Below are 23469 nucleotides of genomic sequence, written 5' to 3'. Positions count from 1 at the left end.
CATTTTCCAAACCAAAACAAAAGCTCACACTTGCATGAGTGATGATGCCATAGTTTTATGCCGCCTTTTCGAGCAATTTTCGTTTGGATACAAATTGTCACAAAACACTTTACAAAGCTCAAAGTCGTCTACCTGAAATACTCAAACGTGAACAACAACAATCTTTTTTCAAATTAGAAAAAAAAACGTACTAGACCACACAGGTGGTCCATGCTGAAGTTATTTGGTAGTAACCTAGATCTAGTAAGAGCCGTCATGACATCAGCGAACAGAACGAGAGATTCGCCTTCACTGCACTTCTTTCCAGTCGCCTGAACCAAAATTTTGAATTATTGGTATCGAAAGCAATTTCCTTGGACGCAATTAGTGAATAAATTGTAATAATTCCATTTCGAAAACTAAAAGTTAAATTAAAATGTTACTACAAATTAGAGAATTAGACAATTATCTATATGAATTTTGTACATGAACTATATATTCGTATCTAAAGATCAACAAATAAACATAGTACATGAAGTAACAAAAACCAAAAGAAATGTGATATGTTGGTACTTCCAAAAAAAAACACACCTCTAATAAGGAGCCGGCAAAAAGTACTTGAACATCTCGTGACTCTGGATCATGTGGACTACGCTTTTTGCACATAGTGCCGAGTTCTGGAAAACTTCCGAGGAAATATGTGACAGCTTTCTCAATTAAAGGCAGTCTGGCAGTGAGGTTCTTGGTTTTATCTCTTTCGAAAATGAGTCCAGCATCTTCGAGGACCTTGGAAACGGCTGCCCTGTAAGATTTTCATACTTAAACTAGAAAACCGAGTAGAATCAAATATTCCAACAAGGTAGCACGAGAAGATCCTGTATCCCTCGATATTTCCGTTTCCGTCACACTTGTACTCTCATCACTGTCGCTATCAAGCGACTCATCCACAAACTGGATACTGAAAGTGGCTAGTATTAGCTTCTAAAACAATCACAACGACATCTTCCAAAGTGAATTAGAGCTGTGCTCCATCCGCATTTACAAGTTCAAGGAAGTAGATTTAGACGATGAGCATGCTTTTTTTTTCATTAATATTCACACCACAATCATAATCTCCGTACCAGTTGGTACGTGGGTTTGTGAACATTTGTAAACGAGAAGAAAATTCTTCTTCCAAGAAATCAGACAGACATACAACTTGTTGGACGTGTTTTCCCATGCGAAATTGCGCGTTTTCGTCATAATACTCGTGAGCCACACTCTTGCCCTCACTAAATAGTGCGGGGATCCCAGCCTCAAAATTTTTCTTAAACGTTGCCTTCAAGGGAAAAAGGAAAATAATTAGCTAATCTGATCTTTCTAACCAAAACAACATCAACTGCTGATACGATTCTGGGCAACACGTACAATGACTCAAATTCTATTAATCGCCTTAATAAACTTCCAGCTGCTTCGAAGAAAGCAACAAGCCGGTAGCACTTTTTTAGCCACTGCTACTCTATAGGCAAGGTTTATGGACACTTTTTTGGCTCCTCTATGAAACTCTCGCCGTCGTTCTGCACAGATTACCTATCACAGGATTTATTCTGTTGAAGGATCTGCGACCAAGATGCTCTTGCTACTGGGTTCGCGATACCATATCTTTCCATATTCCATTCCTCACATGGATATACACTTTCGAAGAAGCCATTTACGCATTCGTTTATCAGCACCATAATCTGCTCAGTGCTCAAGCCGTCCAGGTGTATGGAAGCCTGATGTTGCGTGAGAAGTTCAGACGGTCGAAACGTACGTACAGACAAAGGACAGAGACTCATTAAACCTCATCGCTCATTGCAGACGATTCTTGACACAAGTTTCCTTGTATTATGCTTATAAAAACGGCGGTAGACAAATTGGTACCACGCTTGTCTGGGAAGATAAAAGCACTGATTTGATTCATTGAATGGCAACAGTAAGTCGCTGTTCAAGCCAACATGCGTTTGAATCCTTAACGATTCCGAGCTTCAGTCAAATGCGTTGGCGCATCTCAAGTGGATTGATACGGCAGACTTTTTCTTATACATGTCCCTTTCCAATAATCGTTTTCTGATGTCACACCTCCGCTCCGCGCCTGCAAGTCATTGTTTGGGTACATACGCGTTCATAGACGATTCCAAATTGAAGTCGAACGCCTAGGGTCATCCCCTACGTACTGATCAACGTCAGCCGTTAGTAAAGGTCAATATGAATCTTGGCTAGGCTCAAGCGAACCAACAAAAAGCTACGCATTCAACATCCCAATATTCAAGGACCGTGGAACATGAGTACTATCATGCTATATAATAACGGCCTTACTCTGTCACGTGTGTTTGTGTAACGAAATTCCAGAAAGCATTGAGCCTCGAATTAGCGCGCTGCGCCAGAAAGAGATACGGATACGGCGGTGTCTGATTGCTGTGCCGGCGTAAGAAAGCCATAAAATAGTGTGAAACGGGCCATGGCGTCGAATTGGTGCGCAGGCACCAGAGGCGATAAAATGGAGCGTGACATGTCCCATGGCGTCGAGTTGGTGCACCGGCTTCAGAAAGTGATGAAATGGTGTGGAGCTGGTCATATGGCGTCGGGCGTTGCGGCACAATAGTACCGCGCAGCAACAGCAATTGAATTAGCCAAGAAGTAAAAGGGACGTTGTGAACGATTTTATGACCGTGGAAGCTACTATGTTGCTTTTCACACCTATTTACTCCACTGCATGTCTGTCTTCAAACCGCACGCCTGCCTTATCAGGCTGGTAATATCCCTTCTTCAGAAATTGGAAATACGAATGCAAAGAACTGTTTAAATAGTAGGTAAGAGTTTACGTGATCTGATATGGAGCCTTATCTTAATCAGTACGATGATGACGTTCATGTCATTTTACGTTAGCACATTATCTTGCGCTAAGTGTTCTGGAGTAAAAGAAAAAAAAACTAATGTTTCGAATTATGTTCTCACATTATTACGGTATCGAAAGAGTATATGTAGGTGTAAGGCTAGAATACTCTCTAAATGTAAAATCGAGCTTGAATACTCTCTTTCTTTCCTCAAAAAGATCTATGCTTCAAAACTGAGAAAACGCTACAGTTTCCTAGGAAAATCATGTAACACATAATTTCGTGTTAAACAGACATAAACTTGGGACGAAGAAACAAAAACAAAGAAAATTAATCAAATCACCCAGTACTACGTACCTACGGTGGAAAAAAGAGATTTTCGGAAATTTTTCTTTAGGAAATCGAAAATAGGAAAATTATGAAAATAATAATCTGTACAGATAAATGTCGAATGCGTCAGACTCACGGCAAAATGTCAAAAGGCCAGAGTTCTTCTTCGCGACCACTTAAAAACCTCACTCGCTGCAATGAATGACTCCAAGGAAATATTAATAGTTATGAGCGGCAAGTCGTACCTGCTTCCCATTGTTCAGATCAGCTACTACTTGAAAAGCTATGTCACGGATATCGTTAGAAGCGTGATACTGATCAATCACAACCCCATAATTCCCAATAAATAAACTGCAAAGAAGCGAAATCACCGCAGAGAAGAGCCACACCTCTACTGATGAAAATACCGTTTATAATGTGGATGAGGCATAATATCGAAAAGAAGGCATTCTTCTTCACCAAGATTTTTAATCTAGAATAAAACTCATGCAATGTGATACCAATGCGAAGCAAAATAGGGGTGACAATACAGAATGTTCTATTCGTTCAAACCAAGAAACAACACAAGAGCGTTCGTCACAGTTTGTCGATAGAATCAGTCCGAACAGAGTGTCTCAAAAAAGAATGTTCAATAAACCAAGTTAGCGTGAGATTGTCGTCCTCAGTCCTACCTGGATTTTTAGCATCTTTCCGGACTACAATAACTCCAGGCAGATGATCTTGTTGATCAAGGTCAGGATCGTGAGGAATCAACAAGAAACCGGGAATCCGGCGTTCTACAGTGCCGTTCATCCACTGCACATCCACCAACGTACATGGCAACAACAACTGAAACAAAGAAGAAGGTAAATAAAACGTGCGTGGGAAGCAATCATAAATGTTCAAAAGTTGAGACATGGACTCAATAAGGGAAAAAATTAATCCGGAAACCAAACAAAGTGACAAAAATGTATGTTCGCACTTAAAATGTTCAACGTTTACGAGGCAGTGTTGCTCTCACCATATGAAACATCTATTAACTCATTAACCTTAGCGCGTGAATTAGTTGTCGGTTACTCGATCTTGCAAGAACAATGAAATATTCGAACAATTTGAACCATAGTAAGCCAAAATAAACTAAATGATTCGCAGATGAACAAAAAAGGACAAGCTCTGATCACATTATGAGATGATAAAAATTCCGAAATTAAAGAAAAATGGACCTCTCCTATAAAACCATCACCCAGCACATCTTTAGCAAGGCGAGAACACCCCAACGGCAAAGAAGGAGTGCATCTTCGACGTCTGGTCGGACATTTGCGGCTGCAATGCATTGTGCACAGTAGGATCAGTTGCATATTTAATCAAACTAGAAAGAAGCGTGAAAGTACGTTCGTTTTTGCCTCACAACACTGCGGCAAACGGAAACTCTTGATTTCCCACAATTTGATGGGACATCATTTTCTTCGCTACTGCCGTGCAAAGATTCCACATCATCCACATCCAACACATCCTGTTGAGTATCCTAAAGATAACTTTGGTGCAAGATTTTAATTGTTCCCTTACATCTGCTTATAAAGTTGCACTTAACAGAATCGAATTTATACTCATCGACATCATATTGCGCCATAGATGTAAAGCAATACGATAACAAAACATTAAAGAAATCAAAATCAGCACTCATCTCTTTTTACCGTCCCATTACTCTTCCAACTGATCTACAGTATACATATGCGGGACGAAGCACTCGCCTAATTATACTCGCAACTTAGAAGCCAGGTGAAGTCGGGTCAAAACGAACGAAGGTCGGCTTGCGTAGGCGACTGCTCTAGCACCAGCTATTGTTGCGTTCACGACGGTAACACCTCGATTCCAACTTCTTGCTTCACTGCACCACTTCGAGTGTAGCCGCCTACGTAACTGGATTGAATTTCATGTCGTTTTAATCCGACCTGCCGGCGCTACAACGAGTCGCAGCAAACTGCTCACGTTTGTGATGCTAACGCCATAAATCAACCTTTTAGTCAGGCTATTTTTCCTTACTTTTTCGAAACTTTACGAGATTTAATCGTCCATGAATTTGTGGCTAATAACGCTAAGACTAGAACTAAAGAGAGGAGAAAGGAGAAAGGAGAAAGCTGGAACAACAAAATGATTTCTTCCAACAGTAATTCTGAAACACTTCCTTTGAACTCTAGAAAATATCTCCTTATTTCTACCTGATGCATCATTGCGAAGAAAACAAAAACACTTACAGGGGCTTCCTGTTTAGGTACACTTTGGGCCGAGACGCATTCAAATTCCTTGGCTTGTTCCGAAAAGTCACTCAAGCGAGCAATCTTCGCTGCCTTAATTGCATCTGTAGGAAGAGAAAAACGTTCCTAGAGATTTATTTTACTGAATGCATTAACTGGAGAATCCGATATATCTTTGACGTCCGGTACATCCTTAATGATACAGAACATCATATACCCAAACGTAAAAACCGCGCTTATTAGAACAAAAAAGTGGCAATCGTTCGGTGGTCTTAGTGGCTGGATAAAGATAATGGACAGATTGCATTTGTATTGCATACTTTCCACAGAACCTATTTATTGGCTGGGCTCAGTGGTCATGAAAAGTTAAAGGCATCACCCCACGAATCTGAGGTGGTGCAGATTTCAGGCGGAGTATTCGTATACAGGATGGGAGACTACGGAGAGGGGGGTGATTCCGTCCATTTCTTCCTAATTGACGTACAAAACGGCCTGGAAGATACGGCTTCATTCGTTTTGGCGCACCATTTTATACAAGAGGTTCGATTGGAGCGCGCCAGTCTTGTGCGGCGCCGCATCTTCCGGGCCGTTTTTTACGGCAATTAGCAGGAAATGGACGGAATCACCTCCCTCTCCGTAGTCTCCCATCTCGTATACGAATACTCCACCTGAAATCTGCACCTCCTCAGATTCGTGGGGTGATGCCTTTAAACTCTCTCTTGATAACGAAAAAAAAAGAGACATTCTTAGCGATTTCTCACAACAAAACACTCTTGAACAAACGGATCTGGATCAAAGAGATAAATAGGTGTAACATATGACCGATAACTGCTACATGTTGTCGACGGCAGATGTGCCTCTGATTAAATTGCTGACCGTTAAGAAAGAGTCCACGCATTGAAGGCGAATTATCTACATTCTTACAAATATCAAACAAAGTATAAAATCCTACTGTTTTTCCTAAACAGGAAAAAAGAAACAGAAATATTTGTACGTTGCACACCACTGCGCGGATAAATGACAGTTTATCGATCACAAGTCCCACATATCTAAACTGTGCCAATTAGATTTGGTATTTAATGGAAATCAAACCAGAAAAGACAAGAATCCCACACATTTTCGACATGGAGCAAAAATGTAATTTCCATATCGGCGTTTCACATCGCTCCCAAATTATTAGGTTTGGAAAAGATCGGTTTGCTTTTCGTTCTCGAACAGAGCACATGCAATTGGAAGGGTGAATTAGTTCGAGTATTGCTTATCCATACATCAATAGACAAATACAGTCAATGTTGTGGCCGCAAAAACTCGCCAAAACCTAACAACCTTGCTTAGAACTTGCATTAGTGCAGTAATTGAAAATAGCCAGACAGGCTCAGAATCTAACAGTTAATGACACAATATTTGCAATTTTCCCATACTGCAATAAAATTCTTATTCTAGCATCGTTTCTTTCTCTTTTTTTTCTGTTCACTGTATTCTGACTACAAAATTTCCAGAGACTGACTTTAGCAGTGGATGTGTTTTGCTTCAGCTCCCTTTGTAATGCTTTCGAACAGTTCTCACAGGGAGTAGCGAGCGCTTCATCGTCTCTAGCCTTCAGCTAAAAATATGAAGCGCTGCGTATAAACGCTCCATTAAAAATATGTAGAACTTCGAAAGAATCCATTCATTTTCTACGTGTACCTTTCTGAAGCGATTGCCATACTGTGCCGTCAAATCTGAGAGGAATTCTTTAAAGGTGCAGACCTAAAAACAAAGTTGAAATAACAATACCAACTGGGAACAAACAGTAAGTCTCACAGTCGATAATCCATCTGGCACTACTTTGACGCGGTCGCAAGTACTTGGTCTGGGATTTGCCGAAGGATCAATACGGGTGACCCTAACAACGCAAAAGGTTGAAAGCGGTTTAATAACAAGTTGGATGACGCACCTGGATAAATCCTGCTTAGGTATCGTTTTCGGAGGGGTTTTCGTAGATGAAGGGGAAGTAATCCAGTCCACAACTATTGAATGTGTTTCGATCTGTAGCAGAGAATTTCAACGTTGAAATGGGTACAAACTGAGCTGGCAATAAGAACTGTAGTACCTTCTCTATAACGCATCTTACACTACCTACGCCTCTCCGTCTCTTTGAAGTCGTAAGCGTTTTTGGTGGCCCATTTTCCCATGTTGCAGAACGGCCTATGATAAACAGGTCAGTGTTTGAAAGCATTAATAGAAAGGCTAAGCGAAAGAAACACATACTCCCCAAAAAAAGAAGGAACGCTACAACTCTAACCTATCGCTTCGCTGACAGAAATTGACACGCATTCGCCAGGCACAAGTGCTTTCCCATCATCTGAATGATCCTGGCGCCGAAGATATACACCACTTCGTCCTCCCTCCTTCACAACAAATCTGCAAATGCTGTGACATAATTGTAAACACACACAAATTAAAGATACACTTTTGGGCATACCATACCTGGAAAGTTTATCGCGGGGTCAATGACTAAGAGAAAGTAAACATGTTTAAGACATAAGAATATACTGTTATGAACACCTCTTTGATGCTTTCTTTTCATACTTCTAACTTGCAAGGTCGCACATATAATTTAAGAATTACCTATGCACCTTGTTCAACCGAGTTTGAGCTACAGGTTCACATACTCAATGAGTGCACGTTCGAAATTGGGCCGGCGAGTTAACAAGGAGGATGGAACAAAATTACTGTTTTGTTGAAGCTGAAGATGTGCTGTTGTACCAACTGTATTTTCAACTCACCAATATCTTGATTGATACTGTGTAAACGCATGGTTTTTCTTAATTTTTGAGGGTGTCTTGAATATGTAATTTCTAGTTTTTACCATAGCTGCCAAAAACAAAGTACTGTTGATGGGGTGCAAAAAGAGGCAATTATCAGAAGAACCCAATCTAAACTTACTCTCTAATCCGCTGATGGGAACAGATTAGTTTTGAAGATGCCACATAGCAATTAACTAACAATCAAATAGAAAAAGAAACTATTCGTAGCTGAACCAAACTAAGTAGTTTTATACATATACCTAGTTTAAAGGGCTGGTATAGGTATAGCGCAGCGGTGAGAAATCACAATTAAATCTAAGTGATCGTTGCTTCGACAATGTGTAGGGTCGACCAGGCGCTTCATCGTTCCGCTCTCGACAGATTGGTGCTAGATTTGAAATGGAGGATGAGAACACTGGCTTGACTCACCGATTCATCTCCACAAATCACGGGTAAGCCGCGTACGTGTTCACAAACCTCTAAGACTTTGAACTCATGTCGAATCCATTGCCGCAACGCAGAGGTACTAGAAAATGCAAAGCAATTACAGATGCGATAGTCATAGCCGGTGCTCCGAGCCCTTTACTTTGCAAAAAGACCCCCTTCACTTTTGGACGATTTGTGAAGGGATCCTCATCGGTTGAGGTGCATTTAATGAGCTAGACTCCCTTCACATGTTGAGGGTCCAGCTCCTCCTATCGTACCTCTGCAAGCACTCCATATAAAGACTTGATGATTTTATAGAATTCATTGAAATTAGAATCAACCACTTATTAATGCTAAACGCGTTATAGTGAAAGGATAAAGTGTTTGGCGTTAATCAATCCACTTGGGATGCGCCAACACATCCACTTCAATTCAGAGTCGTTTGCTGTCTACGAACGCGTTTCTAGTTTATACGTACAATGACATGCGGGGGTTAACCGATGTATCAAGCCAGTGTTTTCATCTCTCCAGATACTGAGGAGGATAGAGACGGCATCTTCACCTTCCACGGCCGATAATTGGTATCAGATACAAGTCCACCGATTCCAGAGAGATGAAAGGGTTGGTTAGCAATAGGGCTGTCCCACCGATCTATTGTGCAGTTACAGCGGAACCTCTTTCCGACTGCGCTACAACCGCCCTTAGTCGTGTTAGTTACCAGGGAGAAAAAGCGAGGCAAAACAAGAACAAACCACAAACCGATGCCTTCCACGATAAACCAAAGTGACCTCGTTGATACAATCGGTCGCATTCCCGATCCAATCCTTATACATAACGTAATTGTGCGCAGAATTATAGTTTACCATCTCAGTCTGAATATCAGAACTGCAAAGGATATCGTACACCACACACGCGTTAAAATGGACCTACGTATTCATTTTTACCAAGAGGCACGTTTTTCACAACTAGATTCTTCTGCGGCAAGACCAGTACGTCACCTCGCACCTTAAACAAATTTCTTGACTCGGTGCAAAACTCAAAGGTATTCTACCTACCTCAACATTGATAATCTGACCAATGGCGGTTTCAAGTCGTGGCACGCATAGACATTCCTTATTAGGAATGCCTAAAAATTCGTTCTCATATTTTATAACCGTTTCCCCGACTGAAAATCCACGATCCACCACGAAAACCTAAAAAAATACTAAGAAAATAGCTTCAGGAATGTAAAGGAAAGGAATGACCACCTCTTCAATAAGTCTACGTATACGGCGACAAGAAGGAATGGTTTCCAACTCTAGAGTTTGGCAGGAAATTACACCATTATACAAACTAGCGTCAAGCTTTCGCCGATCAACCTTAAAACGTCTTATGAGGAAGGAACAAAATAGAAGATTAGGAAACAAACCCTGTGAACGTGAGCTAAGCCGACATCACCTTTCTTGTAGTAGACAACAGTGTCCTCTTTGGATGCAAGTGGTCGGGAATAATCACTAGAACGGAACATGGTCTCTGCAACAAAGCAGATAAACGGATACTTAAAAATACCAAATGAATTACCATTACGACATTACCTCATAACAAAAACTAAGTTTTTCAGGATACCCAAACTTCAATGTAGCACCTATCAAAGTTGTCGCCAAATAACTTCGGTTTTATATCAATTTTATCGACACGATCGACATTAAAAGCTACGAACAACACACCTATCAATTTGATGGCACTAAATAGTCGGGTCAAAACGTCATGAAGAACAGTGCTCTTGCATAAGCGACTGCCCTCAAGCGGCGTGGTCGTGATGCCGCTTGGAATGGAAATGAGACCATCGTGAATTGCAGCAATGAACGGTGGTAACAAGGGTACTCATTTGATCCTAACCGCTACGCTACACCGCACTGCTTCAAGTGTAACCTCTTACACAACCGCACCGTGCTTCATGTCGTTTTGATGCTACCGTACCACGAAACTGACGATATTGGATTCCTCGCCGAACAGATAAGAGTAGGAGTGTAGTTTATGAATATAAGCGTCAGCACACTTAATTTCCCCTAAAAATCCAAATGAAGTGTGAAACAGCCCTGTGTGATCTTGCCTCCCCAACGACGCAACTTGTTACAGATAACAGAACAATAAATCTGCATGGTGTCTGCAATTGTGCAGCTAGGGAAGTTTTCGTTGTTTATTTCAGCAACACTGGTTGGAATGCGGACGTTTGACGATGGCGAAATTGCCTATTGTTCTGTAAGGTGCAGAACAAGGGCTCCGGTGTAACCAAAACTGAACCAGGCATCTTTTCTTCTAGATTATTAGGAGGCATTGAGCCAAATTTCGCCCTACAAGGAAGATATGGATGACTACCACTAGAAAGTTCAACGACAATGAGTCAAAACGATGAAGATGGACTGATTTACTGTTCCCAAGTACTGTACTTTTCCTAAGAGCTTTGGAGTACTCTGTCAGAATACTGGATCCTCTTTCTATCTTAAAAAATCTTATAATCTCAAAAAATCAACAGAAATATCGGACCAAGGGTGTTAGAGCATAATTAATTCAGTCTTCGAAAAAACCAACCATCAAAACCACTCACACCTTGTAAACAAATACAGCTTCAGAAAATTCTGTAAAGATAACGGTTTTTTTTCAAGAAAGTAGGGACTTATGTACTTCGACGGCCATAACTAGTGGCCCGAAACCCGATGGAAGAACTCTTACAAACTTGCATACAGAGGTTACTTGAGGTGTTGGCCACGAATGTAACACAAAGTAAGCAAGACAAAATTTTTTCAAGGATACAGAACACATTCTGTAAGAGAAATGCATAAAATGGAACCACAACAAAAGTCGAATGATGCGTTGGAGATGAAGACTCGAAATAATCAAATTGTAAATGCGCTCTGAATCCACAAAAGTGCCATTCACTTACAAAAATCATGTTCTAATAGACACCCTTATAGCGCTCTGAGCATTGCCTAAAAGTCCTCTAATGACTTTGATCCTCAAGTTTAATGCCATTGGTTGGGGCTATAGAAGAAGAACATAAGTGTTGAAAATTCAATCAACTTAGATTCGGTTCATAATGCGGTGACAGCCACGGCCCTGGACGACGTAAGCTTCCTGGAGTTTGCGAGCTGGAATGACCTGAAATACTATCAATTTCCACTATGCGAAAATTAAAACACACGACTAGAGCAGACGTACTGAAGGTGCGTGGTGCTTCAACGTCTGCAGCTGTGCTTTCCGACGGCTTTTCTTCATCCGATACACAAAGAATGTCGGAGCTCATATACCGGTAATAAATAAGTTTGTTTTTGAAGTACTGTAGAAATACATTAGATAGAGAAGCGAGAAACCAGTATTATCTCATGTAAAAAAAGCTTTTGCAACAAAAATTATACTGGATACGAAACAGTGAAATGACATCTATTCTTGCAAATACAATAGAACAGAAAGCAAGGAAATTCTATCACTTAATGAGTTTCTAGAACTCCAATAACAAGTGCAGCGGGCGAATCCGTGCGGCCGCAACTTATCAAGAACAAAAATAGTGGACGAAACACTGTTAGAATATGAAGGACACCCGTTTCGTCTGATGTGGTAGAATGATAAAGTTACGCTGTGAGGAAACATAGAAGAAATGCATAAGCAGTCGTGGGAAAAACGTGAATCAACTACGCCTGTGACTTCAGCATAATTTAGCGTGCTCCGATGCGAATCATTCGTGCCTTTAAAAAAAGTGCACAAAATTTAAATATTTGGATGTGGTCCAGTTTTTGTGACTTGTTGCTAAATTTGATCTCCCCTCTAGTCGTACTCACTTGGTATGTCACTGTTCCGTGCTGTCAACATATGTTTGTGAACAAGTGGTCTTGGAATCTTCCTGACTCTTTCCCAGATAATGAAGCAAGGTACAAGCGGGCAGAAAGGCGTTGAGCCTGACAATGACAATGCTAGGCCAAATTTGAGAGCAAGGTTTGTTGCTCTTCCTTTTCGTTGTATCCGCAATGCTTACTACTATGATGTGATGGGATTTCTTTCTGGATTGAAACGTTTCATTCTTCTTTAGGATGAAGAAAAAAGAAAAAATGAGTGCATACGAAAGGGCAAAGAAGGTGTACGAGCAGATTCAAGAGGAGAAACAGCAGCAAAGGTTGTTACGGAAGCAAGAGGAGGAGGAAAGACAGGCTGCTCTTGAGAAGTACGAAAAAACTAAAAAGAAAGCAAACAAGTTATTTCGCAAACGTAGCAGGAAAGGACAACCGAATTTAGGTGCTCAGGTGGAGGTTTTATTGGAGAAAATAGAGCGGAAAGGGAAATAAATGTCTATGGTGTAGTTTTATATTGTTCATGTCTAAGATGTTTAAGAGTTTTGATAAATATATGTTTCACACAGCTGTTTCTTCTGATACATTGATAGCGTATCATTTCATGCGCCTCTGTATCTTCGCATCTGTTGATTCAGATACCTTTGTTAAGTGTCAGTTTGTTAAGTGAGCGTTTTTATATTGCGTTCATGTCTTATGTCGTTAGATGCATTTCTCGTGTTTTGCAGTTCACAGTGTTGTATGCCTGGACAGCGTCGTCGTCCACCTCCTGGACAGAGCTTCCCTTTTCTGAGAAAGGGACAAGGTCAAAAAGCAAAGGTGATTCTTTTAAGCGATTCAGATTAATTTGTGCTCGTGCATTCACTTTGTTTTGATCTGCTGACATCTTTTTTTCAAGGTAAACTATCCAGTTCTCAATAAAGTTCGGACTCTTTCAACGACAGATGCGCCGGATGACAGTAAGGATTCACAATCACATTACACAATTTTCATTTTTCCTTCTTTGGTCGGATCAAAACGATGTGAAGCTCGGTGCAGTTGCGTAAGCGGCAGTGCTTGAAGCGAAGCGGTGAAGGTGGCGGTGTGATCTAGGTGGGACATTCGTTAGTTCCACTCATCTCCGCAGTCCAAGTCGCTCGCAACCGCCACTCAACCGCGCCGCTTCGAACGAAGGAGTTTACGCAACTGCACCGAGTTTTAGGTCATTTTAAGTCGAATATGCAAGTGTTGTCATTTATTAAAGGCATCACCCCACGAATATGGGGTAGTATAGGTTTAAGGCGGGTAATGCCCAACGGCTTCTGCTGCAATGCGCAACGGGTGTGCATTGCAACAGAAGCCGTCGTAGGAAACAGTCCCGGGGTCGTCCGTTCACACCAATACAGGGAGAGATGAATAGAATCAACCTCTTCCCAACAATCTACTATCCCTTTTGGGCATTACCCACCTGAGATCCGTAGCACCCCAGATTCGTGGAGTGATGCCTTTAATCCCTCGTTCTGACTATGTAACGGTATAAACTAATACCAAGAAAATGGGTGAAGATGGATAGGGTTGTGGTTGGGAACCGTACACCAGTTCTATGTAGCACCTCATTCTTGATATGCAAAATCTTTAAATTTTGCAATTGATTTGTGTAGTGAAAGAAGGAGGATACAGGTTTTCTGTCATACATATATATTTTCGTCTGCTCTGGTTATTTTTAACCGTCCTGAGATAAGTACTGTTTCTTCAGAATCTGTTTTCTTGGATACGTTATTTTATATGTTTTTCGCAATTATCATTTCACTGCGGGTGAGAATGAGTTAGAAATCCCCAGTTCCTAGGCGGTCGACGGTTCCATTCACTCAAAGCCAGTCGAGGCCTCCATCCCTTCAAAGTCGATAAATTGTTACTAGACGTATTCGAAAGGTTACGGGCACTGACTTATTCTTCTTCACTTTCCTCATTGACATTGGCACTCTACGAATTTGCATAGATGAGAATGCGCAGTCTCAGAAAACACTTTTTTCATTAGCTTTATTGTTTGTTTTGCTGCTAGTAAGAGGTGGATGTAGCTCAGTCGGTAAGAAGTTCGTCTAAGACAGCACGAACGATGATTCAAAGTCGCCCTAGAGCCAACCTAGCTTTCCCTTTGGGGTCGTTTATTTGGCATCAGATTTGTCTGCTAAGAAAAACGCACTGAACCGACAATGACTTGTCTTGAAGCACCGACTTCATTGCCTGGCCTCTGTACACGCGTTCATAAATTAAATTCAAACGCTTAAGCGCATCTTAAAGGAATTCATCAACGGTCTGCGCTTTATCTTCTATCCTTTAGTGGTAGGGCGCCCAGAAGTCTTTATTCCGTACTGGTTGAAGTTTGTTCCATTTCTTTGTGAAGCTGTATAATTAGTTTTTTGTAGTCGTGGTAGTTGCGAAACCCCAAAATCCTACGAAGAAATCCGCTAGTTGTGCAAACTGGCACGAAATATTGGGCAGAAATTCAATCTCTACTAACTGATATTTTACTTTTAGAGATTATGAGAAGCAAAACATGTAGTAAAACTAATGAAATAGGACTCTGATAAGACTACTTTACTCTCTTCATGCATTATTGTGCGAAAAAAAGATGACAAACTATCAAATACAATAAAGAAAAAAGAGCTCCGTCGAACTTGTAGTCCATCGAGACAGATTTCACCAATGATATAACGTGTCGTTCTTTTACAACAAATGACAACTGTGCGAGAAATGTTAGCACGGTCAAGAGTACCCATGATGCATCCTATCAGTTGAACTTTGTTCATTAAAAGGTTGACTGATGGGGCAATTGACGTCGATAAATTCATGCAAATTCTCCCAATCCCATGCCACTTTTGGTGATTCCTAATTATTCTTCGCGAACAAAAAAGAATGTTCCGAAGCAAACCCTTTCACAAAGATGTACTACTTGTCAGAGATAGTCATATATGATCATAGATATGACTATTTATTTATTTATTATGGACTATAGAAAATGATCGGAGAGAAAAAGACATGTAGCTAGTATATTTGCTATTTTTATAACGCAAGCTCCTAAACAACTAATTAGAAGTGTGTTCCTTAAGACCTTCAGAACATCTTCAATTTTTCGATCCCTACTGTCAGCAAAACACTTTATTCTGTGATTTGGACAACATTGTTTAAGCATAATAGCTGCAGAAATTATTTTTCAATGAGAGAATCAAGAAAAAGAGCAGAGTTTAGCGGAAAGGTGGATCATTTTTCCAACGAACAAAAGAGGGAATGTGTGTCAACCAGGAAAACACGTGTTGAGCTCATCGGTTATATGTACTTCCTCTATTTTACAAACTGCTTCAGCTGTACGCAGCACAGAAGGGAGCAGAGACAATGTCGATGTAAAGTCACTTCTCGGCAGAGAAGGTAGTCATGGCGGAAATAGATGGGATGGTTTCACTAAACCTAGAGACCTCGAGTGGCAGGTAGGTACTGCTTTGTTCTATTCCCTTCATTATACTATCCTCTTGAGATTCCTTCCTCTCGGAAAAATGTCCAAACAGCTGACAGTGGTTTTGATCAAGGAGGAAACCTTAATAACGGTATGTATTGCTTAGAACACGTCAGACATTAAAAAAAATTCTACCCTGGCCACAGAAAGGACGAAGTGTTGTTTCATAAACTGAGGTAGATATAGGAAAAGGCTATCACCTCTGAAAACCAGAAAAGTTGCAGGCATAGGTGTGACAGAGAGCAGCCAGACCCTCTTCAGGTGAAGAAGAATCGCAGCATACAATTTTGTCCAGATTTTTTGCACGCACATTTCTTCGCGCTGAAGCATGGCGATAAAGAGAGGTTCTAGGGTAAGACCGCTGTTTGTTTGGTCGATTCATGTTTATACGGAGAGTAAAGATTGATGTTGCATTGTTTTTAACAATCTTAGGAATGAATTGTAGTGCTTGAAAGTGCATTCACAGCACGGAGTTTTGTCCTGTTTCCATCCAGATCACCTGACTTAATGAGTGTGCACAACTTACTTCGGTCTTTCTTTTCCGCGGAACCCAGTGATCACGTATGTTGAGATAGTAGGACAAATGACGAATGCAAAATCGAGAAATCTCTCAATTTGCGTTTGCAACAGTGCGGGATCCTTCTTTGCTCAATACACTTCGTCTTTTCTATATAGCCTCCTTAAAAGGACAGAAAGGATGAATTTGATTGTCTTCGCTTTTAAAACATTAAAACTGCGCAAGTTATGCAGTTTACTTTTCCTTTTCTGGCGAAATGATATTCAGGAATTGCAGGTCTAGAGGCTGATTTCTCAAATGATGACGATAGTTCTCCACGTTCGTCTTCCATTGATACAGCGAACGTTGAACTTCGCAAAGGTGATGCGTTTCGTATTCAACAGGTTGCTCAAAGAAAGGTATGAAGTTTTCAAACAATCCCTTTCGAGCTATAAAGTGTCTTTCTCCAGGACTACTCTTTTCCTGACCATACTACAGCACCTTCTCCCATGCTTGCGAGTACTCCGCATCCTGAACAAGAAGTGGGGTCTCCACAGGGTTTACAGCCTATCTCTTCTGAGACATCTATCCTAGGAGATACAAGTAATGTATGTAGGTCTTTCATGAAAGCCATTGAACATGACTTGACTGATGACGAAGGCTTTATAGTAGAAACAAAACGACAGGAAGCACAGTGCAGTTGCACGAACGGTGCGTTTGAGCGTAGCGGTTGGGACCGAGTGAGGACCCCTCTACCATAATTCATTGTTACAGTTCGCGATGATTCCATCTCGATTCCAACCGCTATCTCCACCGCGCCGCTTCGACGCAATCGTTTACGCAACTGCATCATGCTTCATGTCATTTTGACCCGACTGTATATATATATATATATATATATATATATATACATACATATATATATATACATATATGTATGTATATATATATATATATATATATATATATATATATATATATATATGTCGCAGTGTTATTTTTAGGTAGTGCAACGAGTAGATGATTCAGCATCGTGCGTGGATAGTGACCCTTTACGAGGTAGTTGTCTAGTCATTGAGATAGCTGGACCTTCTTTTCCAATTCAGTCCAACTTTCTTTTCTATATGCATTTTTGGAAGCGCTTGATAGTTTTGTTTTGGCTATATGTTCAAAGTTTTCTGCTAATATTTTACCTGCTGTTATAGAAGTCAAGGGGCTCTAGGATCGATAAATTGGTGCCAGACTTGTCTGGGGAGGGAAAATAATTCACTTGATACATCGGGTGGCCCACGTATTGCATAAGTGATAGTATAGATGAATATTTTGAAACGTCAATTATTCCGAATTGTAGTCAAACGCGTTGACGCATCTCAACCGGATTGATACGTTAGAGACTTTGTTTAAGTAGATGACTCTTTCCAACAATCGTTTTATTCATTGCCGTAATAACATTTTTTCTTTGCACTGCCGTTCTTTCATGGATGGTAATATTACCTCCCCCTGATTGATCTATAGCTCTACCATCGAAGTCATTGAATTTATAGGAGGTAATTTATGTTTCTTGTTTTCTCCTTTCCTATCATTTTCGGTTTTTTTTTTTTTGGTTTTCTTTCGTGTTCTGGTGAAATCCACTACAAACACGAATTTCGCCATCCATTTCGAGAAGCTCAGCGAAAAGAATAAGATTCTGACCATTTCTCATCAAAACTTCGATAATTTACTAACTACTTGCATTGCTAGTATATTATAATTTTAGAATCACGTTTTGTTCTTTTTTTCGCATTCATATGCATATTCTTTTTGGTGTTATTAAGAGGACAGCGACAGAGAAAGCTACTTTTTTTGTGCACTGGTTAATTAAGTTGAATAATTCCTAGAACAGGGTGGCACAGAGACGCTCCGAGACTTCTGCTTTGAAATTGTAACGCCCAGTTAGAAGTGAAGAAATAGGTTTTTCTCAACTGAAATTACATTACTATGATTGTTTCGAGAAGCTCAGCGAAAAGAATAAGATTCTGACCATTTCTCATCAAAACTTCGATAATTTACTAACTACTTGCATTGCTAGTATATTATAATTTTAGAATCAGAGCAGAACTACGTGCGTTTAGGTTTCCGTCATCCTGAAGTTGAAAGGACAGATATGGTGCGAAAACAGCGTGTAAGATTTTTTTTCAATATTTTCATTTCGCTCCTTTGTTAGTTTTCTTAGAGACACTTTTGTGAAAGGGTACAAAAGGCTGAAATTTCTTTGACAGGTTTCAAAAAATATTCGTACACCACAGAATGAAAGACCAATACATTTCACTCAGGCGAACAATGCTTACAAAAAGGTGATGTTGTGCTTTATCAGTTTTACTGCGACTTGTGAAGTGGTGATCATAATTTGTCATTTATTGTCTAGGCGATTCCTTCACTGCTGCTGAAAGATTCTCCTCAAGAGCAAAGTCCGAGATACCCAGATGTGGAAAGAAAATTGATCGGGCAGCTCCGAGATGTTATTGCACACCTTGACCTTGCTGATGTTAAACAGCAAATAAGAGCTAAAGAGGCATACAAATTGTTCAAATTAACGTGTAAAGCCGTACTGGAATGCTCATGAACTTTGCAGTTGGAAGACGCATATGTGAGATTCAAACAAGATGTCCGTGATTTCGAATCTGAACGAGAAGCCGAGAAAGAGAGAACTTCACGTGTTCGGCGGCAGTTAGAACGAGAAAGAAAAATTATGAACAAAGACGGCATAGAGCGAGACAAAGCGATATCAGAGCAGGTACAAAGAGATAATTCTGTTGAAAAATTCTAAAGATAAGTTGCCTTCATAAGATTATTCAGGTAGAAGATTTGACGAAAACTATCGGTCAAAAAGATCGTCAGATTTCCACGTTACGTTTGCGCTTGAGAAAACTCGAGGAGCTCGGAGAGTCAAAAGATAAGGAACTAGAGGAAAACAATAAAAAGATGGAACGCATGCAAAAAACGTGCAAAACTCTTCAGGTTTTATTCATCAGTTGATCTTGCAGATTGCATTTCATACTTCTACAGAAAATGTAAAGTTCAGTTTTGTGAAATTCCTTTTTTTTCAGCGGGAAATGGCACGGCTTCGAGCCACTTGTGCGAAGCAATCACAAGAAATGGCTGCTGAATTACAGGCGGCTTCTACGCGTAATATAAAACCAAAAGGATCTATTGGAATTCTACCATCCCTGAATAGAGAAGTTCGAAAAGTGCGTTGCCTCTATTCATCTACTAACGCTTACTCTTTTGGAAGAGATGTGTTTCCTTTTGTAGCTTAATGTGCATCGTCTCATTCCTCCGCATATTTTCATGCTTATCTTGTTCTCTATTTAATGAAATACTTCTTTATGCACTCCGATGCTTAGGAACCTTCCGTAGACGATTCTGCACCTGAGAACCAATTAACTACACAAGAACGGTCCAAGTTTGTCAGTTGGGCAGATAAGGCAACTCCATGGTCCATTCACAAGCATGCTAGTGCTACCCGGAAGGAAACATACGAAATGGTATCGTAGAGAGTCCTTACATGAGTGCGATCCTTTATCTCTTCTAGAGCTAATTTCGCTTCTAGGAACTTGTGGAAGAAGGTACCGCTTATTTCGGCCCGTGTCGTCTCTTCAAGAATTGTGTAGGTATGATAGCTCTGAGACCATTCGATTCTCGGATTTTAGGTTCCAAAAATTTTAAATTTTGAGAGATCGATAACACCCAAAACTTCGAGAGATTTCCACTTCGACGTTGTTGTTGATTGCTAATCTCCTGGACTTTTGTTTGCTACTCTTTCTGGACTTAGAGATCATTTGCTGCTTCGTTCTTTTGATTTCTCTTTGGGTCTATCTCCATTATTTTGGTAATCAATATCAATTTGCTGTCTTTCATTAATGCATCCGTCAATATTAAGACGGCCACACAAACACAACAAACACAAATAGTAGGCAGCGTGACGTGGAAACCTTGATTTTCTTGGTTAGTATATCTTACAATTGGCCCTATGGCTAGTTGCAAAATTGAATCACTGGAAGCCAAAATAGTGAATGATGCGTTCTGCGTTGTTGTCATACAACGTTCAACCGTCATTCTTTGTCGAAATCAAATGAGAAGTAATGTATGCGGACTCTCGAGAGGCATGATTACTGCGATTATAAGTGCACATCTGCGCGCATCCTTCCTTCGGATTGGCTCGCGGTGGATCACTGTTTCACGCATATGCATCAGTGGAATGGTCTTACTTTCCCTCTTCGACATTTCTGAATTTGTTTGTAATTTCTATACTTATTTATCACTTGTTGTTATTCTATTCTAATTTCCTGCTTGAATTTATTTGAATTTCGTGAATTCCCGCGGCTTATGCACTTTTCAGTTCCTTAGAATTACTCTCCAGATAGTGTTTTTCGAGCTGGTGTAGCGTAGTCGGTAAGAGTTCCGCTGCCTGCATGGTCCATCGGTGGTTCGAATCCGCCCTAGTGCTCACCAAGCCTTTCATCCCTCCTGGGTCAAAAAATTGGCCCAGGACTTGTTTGGGTGGATAAAAACACTGACTTGACATATCGATTAGCCCCCCAAGTCATTGTATAGGCCAGTTCCACATTCGTAAACCTCAAATGATTCTAAATTGAAGTGAACGTGGTGGCGTATCCTAAGCGGATTAACGCCAGACACTTTATCCTTTCAGTACTCTTCAGGAGACTGGACAAAAGTGACTGCCACTGATTGCGGCTGCGACTTCTATGAGTACAGCAATTCGGATGTTCGGTGGTTCAGCTGTGATCGTAGTGCTGAGGTTCAACTCGCCTTTAATTTGTATGTTCACATGCGAGTGTTTTTTTTTTTGCAGGTCTATTACTACGGTGTTATGGGCGTTACAATTGTTTCGTTAGCCAGTGGTCGCAGCATTCACTATTTTAATGACGGACAGGTATTCGTTCGTATATTTTGGGTTATACCTTATTTTGATAGAACATGGCTCCATCTGCTTTAGATTGAAATATACCGACTATCGGGGGAAATATCGAGGTTTGATCCCGTCACTAGTCAGAGAACTGAGACTATGTTGGATGCGAACGGTTCTAGATATGTGGAAATGTACTGGAAATGGAAATTCCTCATTGTGTACAAAGACTAGTATTAATACAATTAAGTTTCAGATTCAACTGCACTGGGTACTGCATACGATTTGATGGTGTTCAACACATTACAGAACGTTTCGAGGAGCGATCGTCCTACCGGGGACATCCGCCAGACCGCCATGTTTACAACCACTCCAACGTAGAACCGGAGTGGATCGAACCAGAATTCAGTGTCTGTAGTTCCGTTGTTAAACATTTCAGTTCCAAGTAATTCTTGTCGATTCAGGCTCGACGCTGTCCAGATGGATCTTTGAAGATGAAATTCGCAAACATTATGGTGCGTTGTTTTTTTTTTGTCATGGGGATGTTCAACTACGTTTAGCAAGGCTAGTGTCACTTTGCGTTAAGAAAAATCCAATGCTTAGTTTGATGTGGTGCATTCCTCTCGGCTCACTCTTGTTGTTTTGGTGAAATGGACAGTAGAAAATCTTGCCTATATAATTGCAGCGCTACTTCGTTCATCCCTTAGATAATTTACTGTTTGCACTCCTCGTCATTTCATTCATTAATACATCTTAAACAAAATATTGACTCTCACGAGCATATGTTGTGTTTATGGTTAGGCCAGCGAGTCCTTTCATATGTTTGCGATGGATTAGTTGGTACGAAAGGTTTCTTTGAGCATAAAAACAGATGAAAACACATTGATTGATTCATCAGCTGGCTCCTCATTATATAAGCGAAACATATGTTCATAAACCTCAAACGACTCTAAATTGAAGTCAGACGCACAGGCGCATAACACGCGGTGTGAGTGGCGTGGCGTCATGCGCGTCCATAGGACCAAGGAGTGAGCGCTAAAGTAGCCAACTCTTATGTGTTTCCACTTTTGCAGCTAATTTCTGAGGTTCTGCGGGGACTACAGATGCTTTGTCCTCCTGAAGTATGTTCTCTTCAGATATGCTGCATCGGACTCGAAGATGTAGGCTACGTGAAACATACTACCCGCCTAGAAGATGGAGTTGAGAAGAAAAAGATGTGTGTTGAGTGGGGTCACGTGGCAAGAGCCAGGCAACGTCAGATTGAGAATCGGAAATGCCAACAGTTCACTGCCCTCAGTGCCACCATGTAGACATCCGCCGATGAAGTGGCATCGAAAACTGATATGAAACAGATTTAGAGCAGTTCTGGATGGCTCTTGTTTATTAATGTCTGAGAGGACGGTTGAATGTGGTTTGAACTTAACGCACGCGCATGCACTGCTGAATACTCAAGATACTTCACTCCATCTGAACAATTGTCCACATCTGATATGGAATAGTTTTGCTCCGTTTTTTTTATTATGTGAAATATCCTTTTGATTCCAATCCAACTAGCCCGTTACTTACATTAGAAAGCTTTCAACAAGATTAGTTTGTTCTCAAAGTCAAAGTTCCGTTTGCAATAGATGTAAATTTATTTAGCGCGAACAGCAATTAGTTTAGGATCATTGTTTCAGAGCAGAGGTCTTCACTGTCCTATCATAAAAACCTGGTCTTTAATTAACATGACTTCAGCTAATAATGCTCATAGTTGCTTTCAAGAGAAGGATTTGGTATTCGAATGCTTTTGGTTTTTTCGTTATTTCCTCAGTTGAATTGGGTATTGTTTGTCTGGTTGCCTCGACAATCTTTATTTATTATTGAAGCTGAATATACCTCTGTTCGTCTAAATGCATTTTTTTTCACTTAATTTTTGGGTCTGTTGTTTTCCTGTAAACAGCACACGATCTCTACTGTTCTACCGTTTGTTCTATTTGCTGCTTTTCCAAACATTTGAATATGTAACTTTTCTTTCCGAACAATGCTTTGAATCTGTATTTTTTTTTCGAACAAAGCGAATTTATACTTTTGCGAATGATCTCAAAAATATGTGGCTAGGAGAAGTCACCAATTGTTGGCAAAACATTTGAAGCCGGAGAACTGT

General features: G+C 40.5%; 2 protein-coding genes across 6 annotated transcripts in view; one reads left to right on the top strand and one right to left on the bottom strand.

Moving 5' to 3' along the window:
- Positions 1-11896, bottom strand: part of RB195_009822 (uncharacterized protein) — a gene marked incomplete at both ends in the record, with an annotated part of 30344 nt that extends 18448 nt beyond the window's left edge. For 2 of the 3 annotated variants that reach the window (XM_064190542.1, XM_064190541.1), the window contains 25 exons: positions 29-132; positions 192-311; positions 571-781; positions 836-937; positions 3301-3356; positions 3410-3515; positions 3572-3636; positions 3695-3777; positions 3836-3992; positions 4367-4466; positions 4535-4668; positions 5399-5491; positions 6906-7001; positions 7085-7147; positions 7202-7283; positions 7335-7426; positions 7491-7585; positions 7683-7801; positions 9373-9485; positions 9544-9618; positions 9669-9806; positions 9861-9971; positions 10022-10125; positions 11674-11751; positions 11812-11896. In XM_064190542.1, the coding sequence (XP_064048124.1) occupies positions 29-132; positions 192-311; positions 571-781; positions 836-937; positions 3301-3356; positions 3410-3515; positions 3572-3636; positions 3695-3777; positions 3836-3992; positions 4367-4466; positions 4535-4668; positions 5399-5491; positions 6906-7001; positions 7085-7147; positions 7202-7283; positions 7335-7426; positions 7491-7585; positions 7683-7801; positions 9373-9485; positions 9544-9618; positions 9669-9806; positions 9861-9971; positions 10022-10125; positions 11674-11751; positions 11812-11896 (2582 nt within the window). The remainder of the gene's footprint in view (positions 1-28; positions 133-191; positions 312-570; positions 782-835; positions 938-3300; positions 3357-3409; positions 3516-3571; positions 3637-3694; positions 3778-3835; positions 3993-4366; positions 4467-4534; positions 4669-5398; positions 5492-6905; positions 7002-7084; positions 7148-7201; positions 7284-7334; positions 7427-7490; positions 7586-7682; positions 7802-9372; positions 9486-9543; positions 9619-9668; positions 9807-9860; positions 9972-10021; positions 10126-11673; positions 11752-11811) is intronic. The other variant, XM_064190543.1, reaches the window with a different exon arrangement.
- Positions 11897-12202: 306 nt separating this feature from the next.
- RB195_009821 (uncharacterized protein) lies at positions 12203-22636 on the top strand (the record flags this gene model as incomplete). 3 transcript variants are annotated; one of them, XM_064190539.1, is made up of 27 exons in its annotated part: positions 12203-12207; positions 12419-12431; positions 12506-12582; positions 12677-12808; positions 12880-12938; positions 13004-13100; positions 13163-13253; positions 13333-13393; positions 15777-15898; positions 15946-16015; positions 16718-16839; positions 16891-17028; positions 17425-17479; positions 18532-18581; positions 18679-18753; positions 18825-18971; positions 19032-19193; positions 19256-19417; positions 19507-19647; positions 19804-19944; positions 20010-20070; positions 21121-21218; positions 21273-21353; positions 21417-21520; positions 21583-21736; positions 21791-21841; positions 22463-22636. In XM_064190539.1, 27 exons carry the CDS (start codon positions 12203-12205, stop codon positions 22634-22636), a joined length of 2643 nt encoding a protein of 880 aa, XP_064048121.1. The 3 variants fall into 3 exon arrangements, with proteins under 3 accessions (XP_064048121.1, XP_064048122.1, XP_064048123.1); XM_064190540.1 differs by having other exon boundaries at positions 18505-18581; XM_064190538.1 differs by lacking the exons at positions 12203-12207; positions 12419-12431 and having other exon boundaries at positions 12509-12582; positions 12880-12992; positions 13073-13100.
- Between the last annotated feature and the right edge of the window lie 833 nt (positions 22637-23469).

This window comes from Necator americanus, chromosome III (genome assembly GCF_031761385.1).
Source record: "Necator americanus strain Aroian chromosome III, whole genome shotgun sequence".
NCBI classification, from domain to species: domain Eukaryota; kingdom Metazoa; phylum Nematoda; class Chromadorea; order Rhabditida; family Ancylostomatidae; genus Necator; species Necator americanus.
Note: the sequence above shows the minus strand (reverse complement) of the source record. Positions and strands in the feature narration are given on the sequence as shown.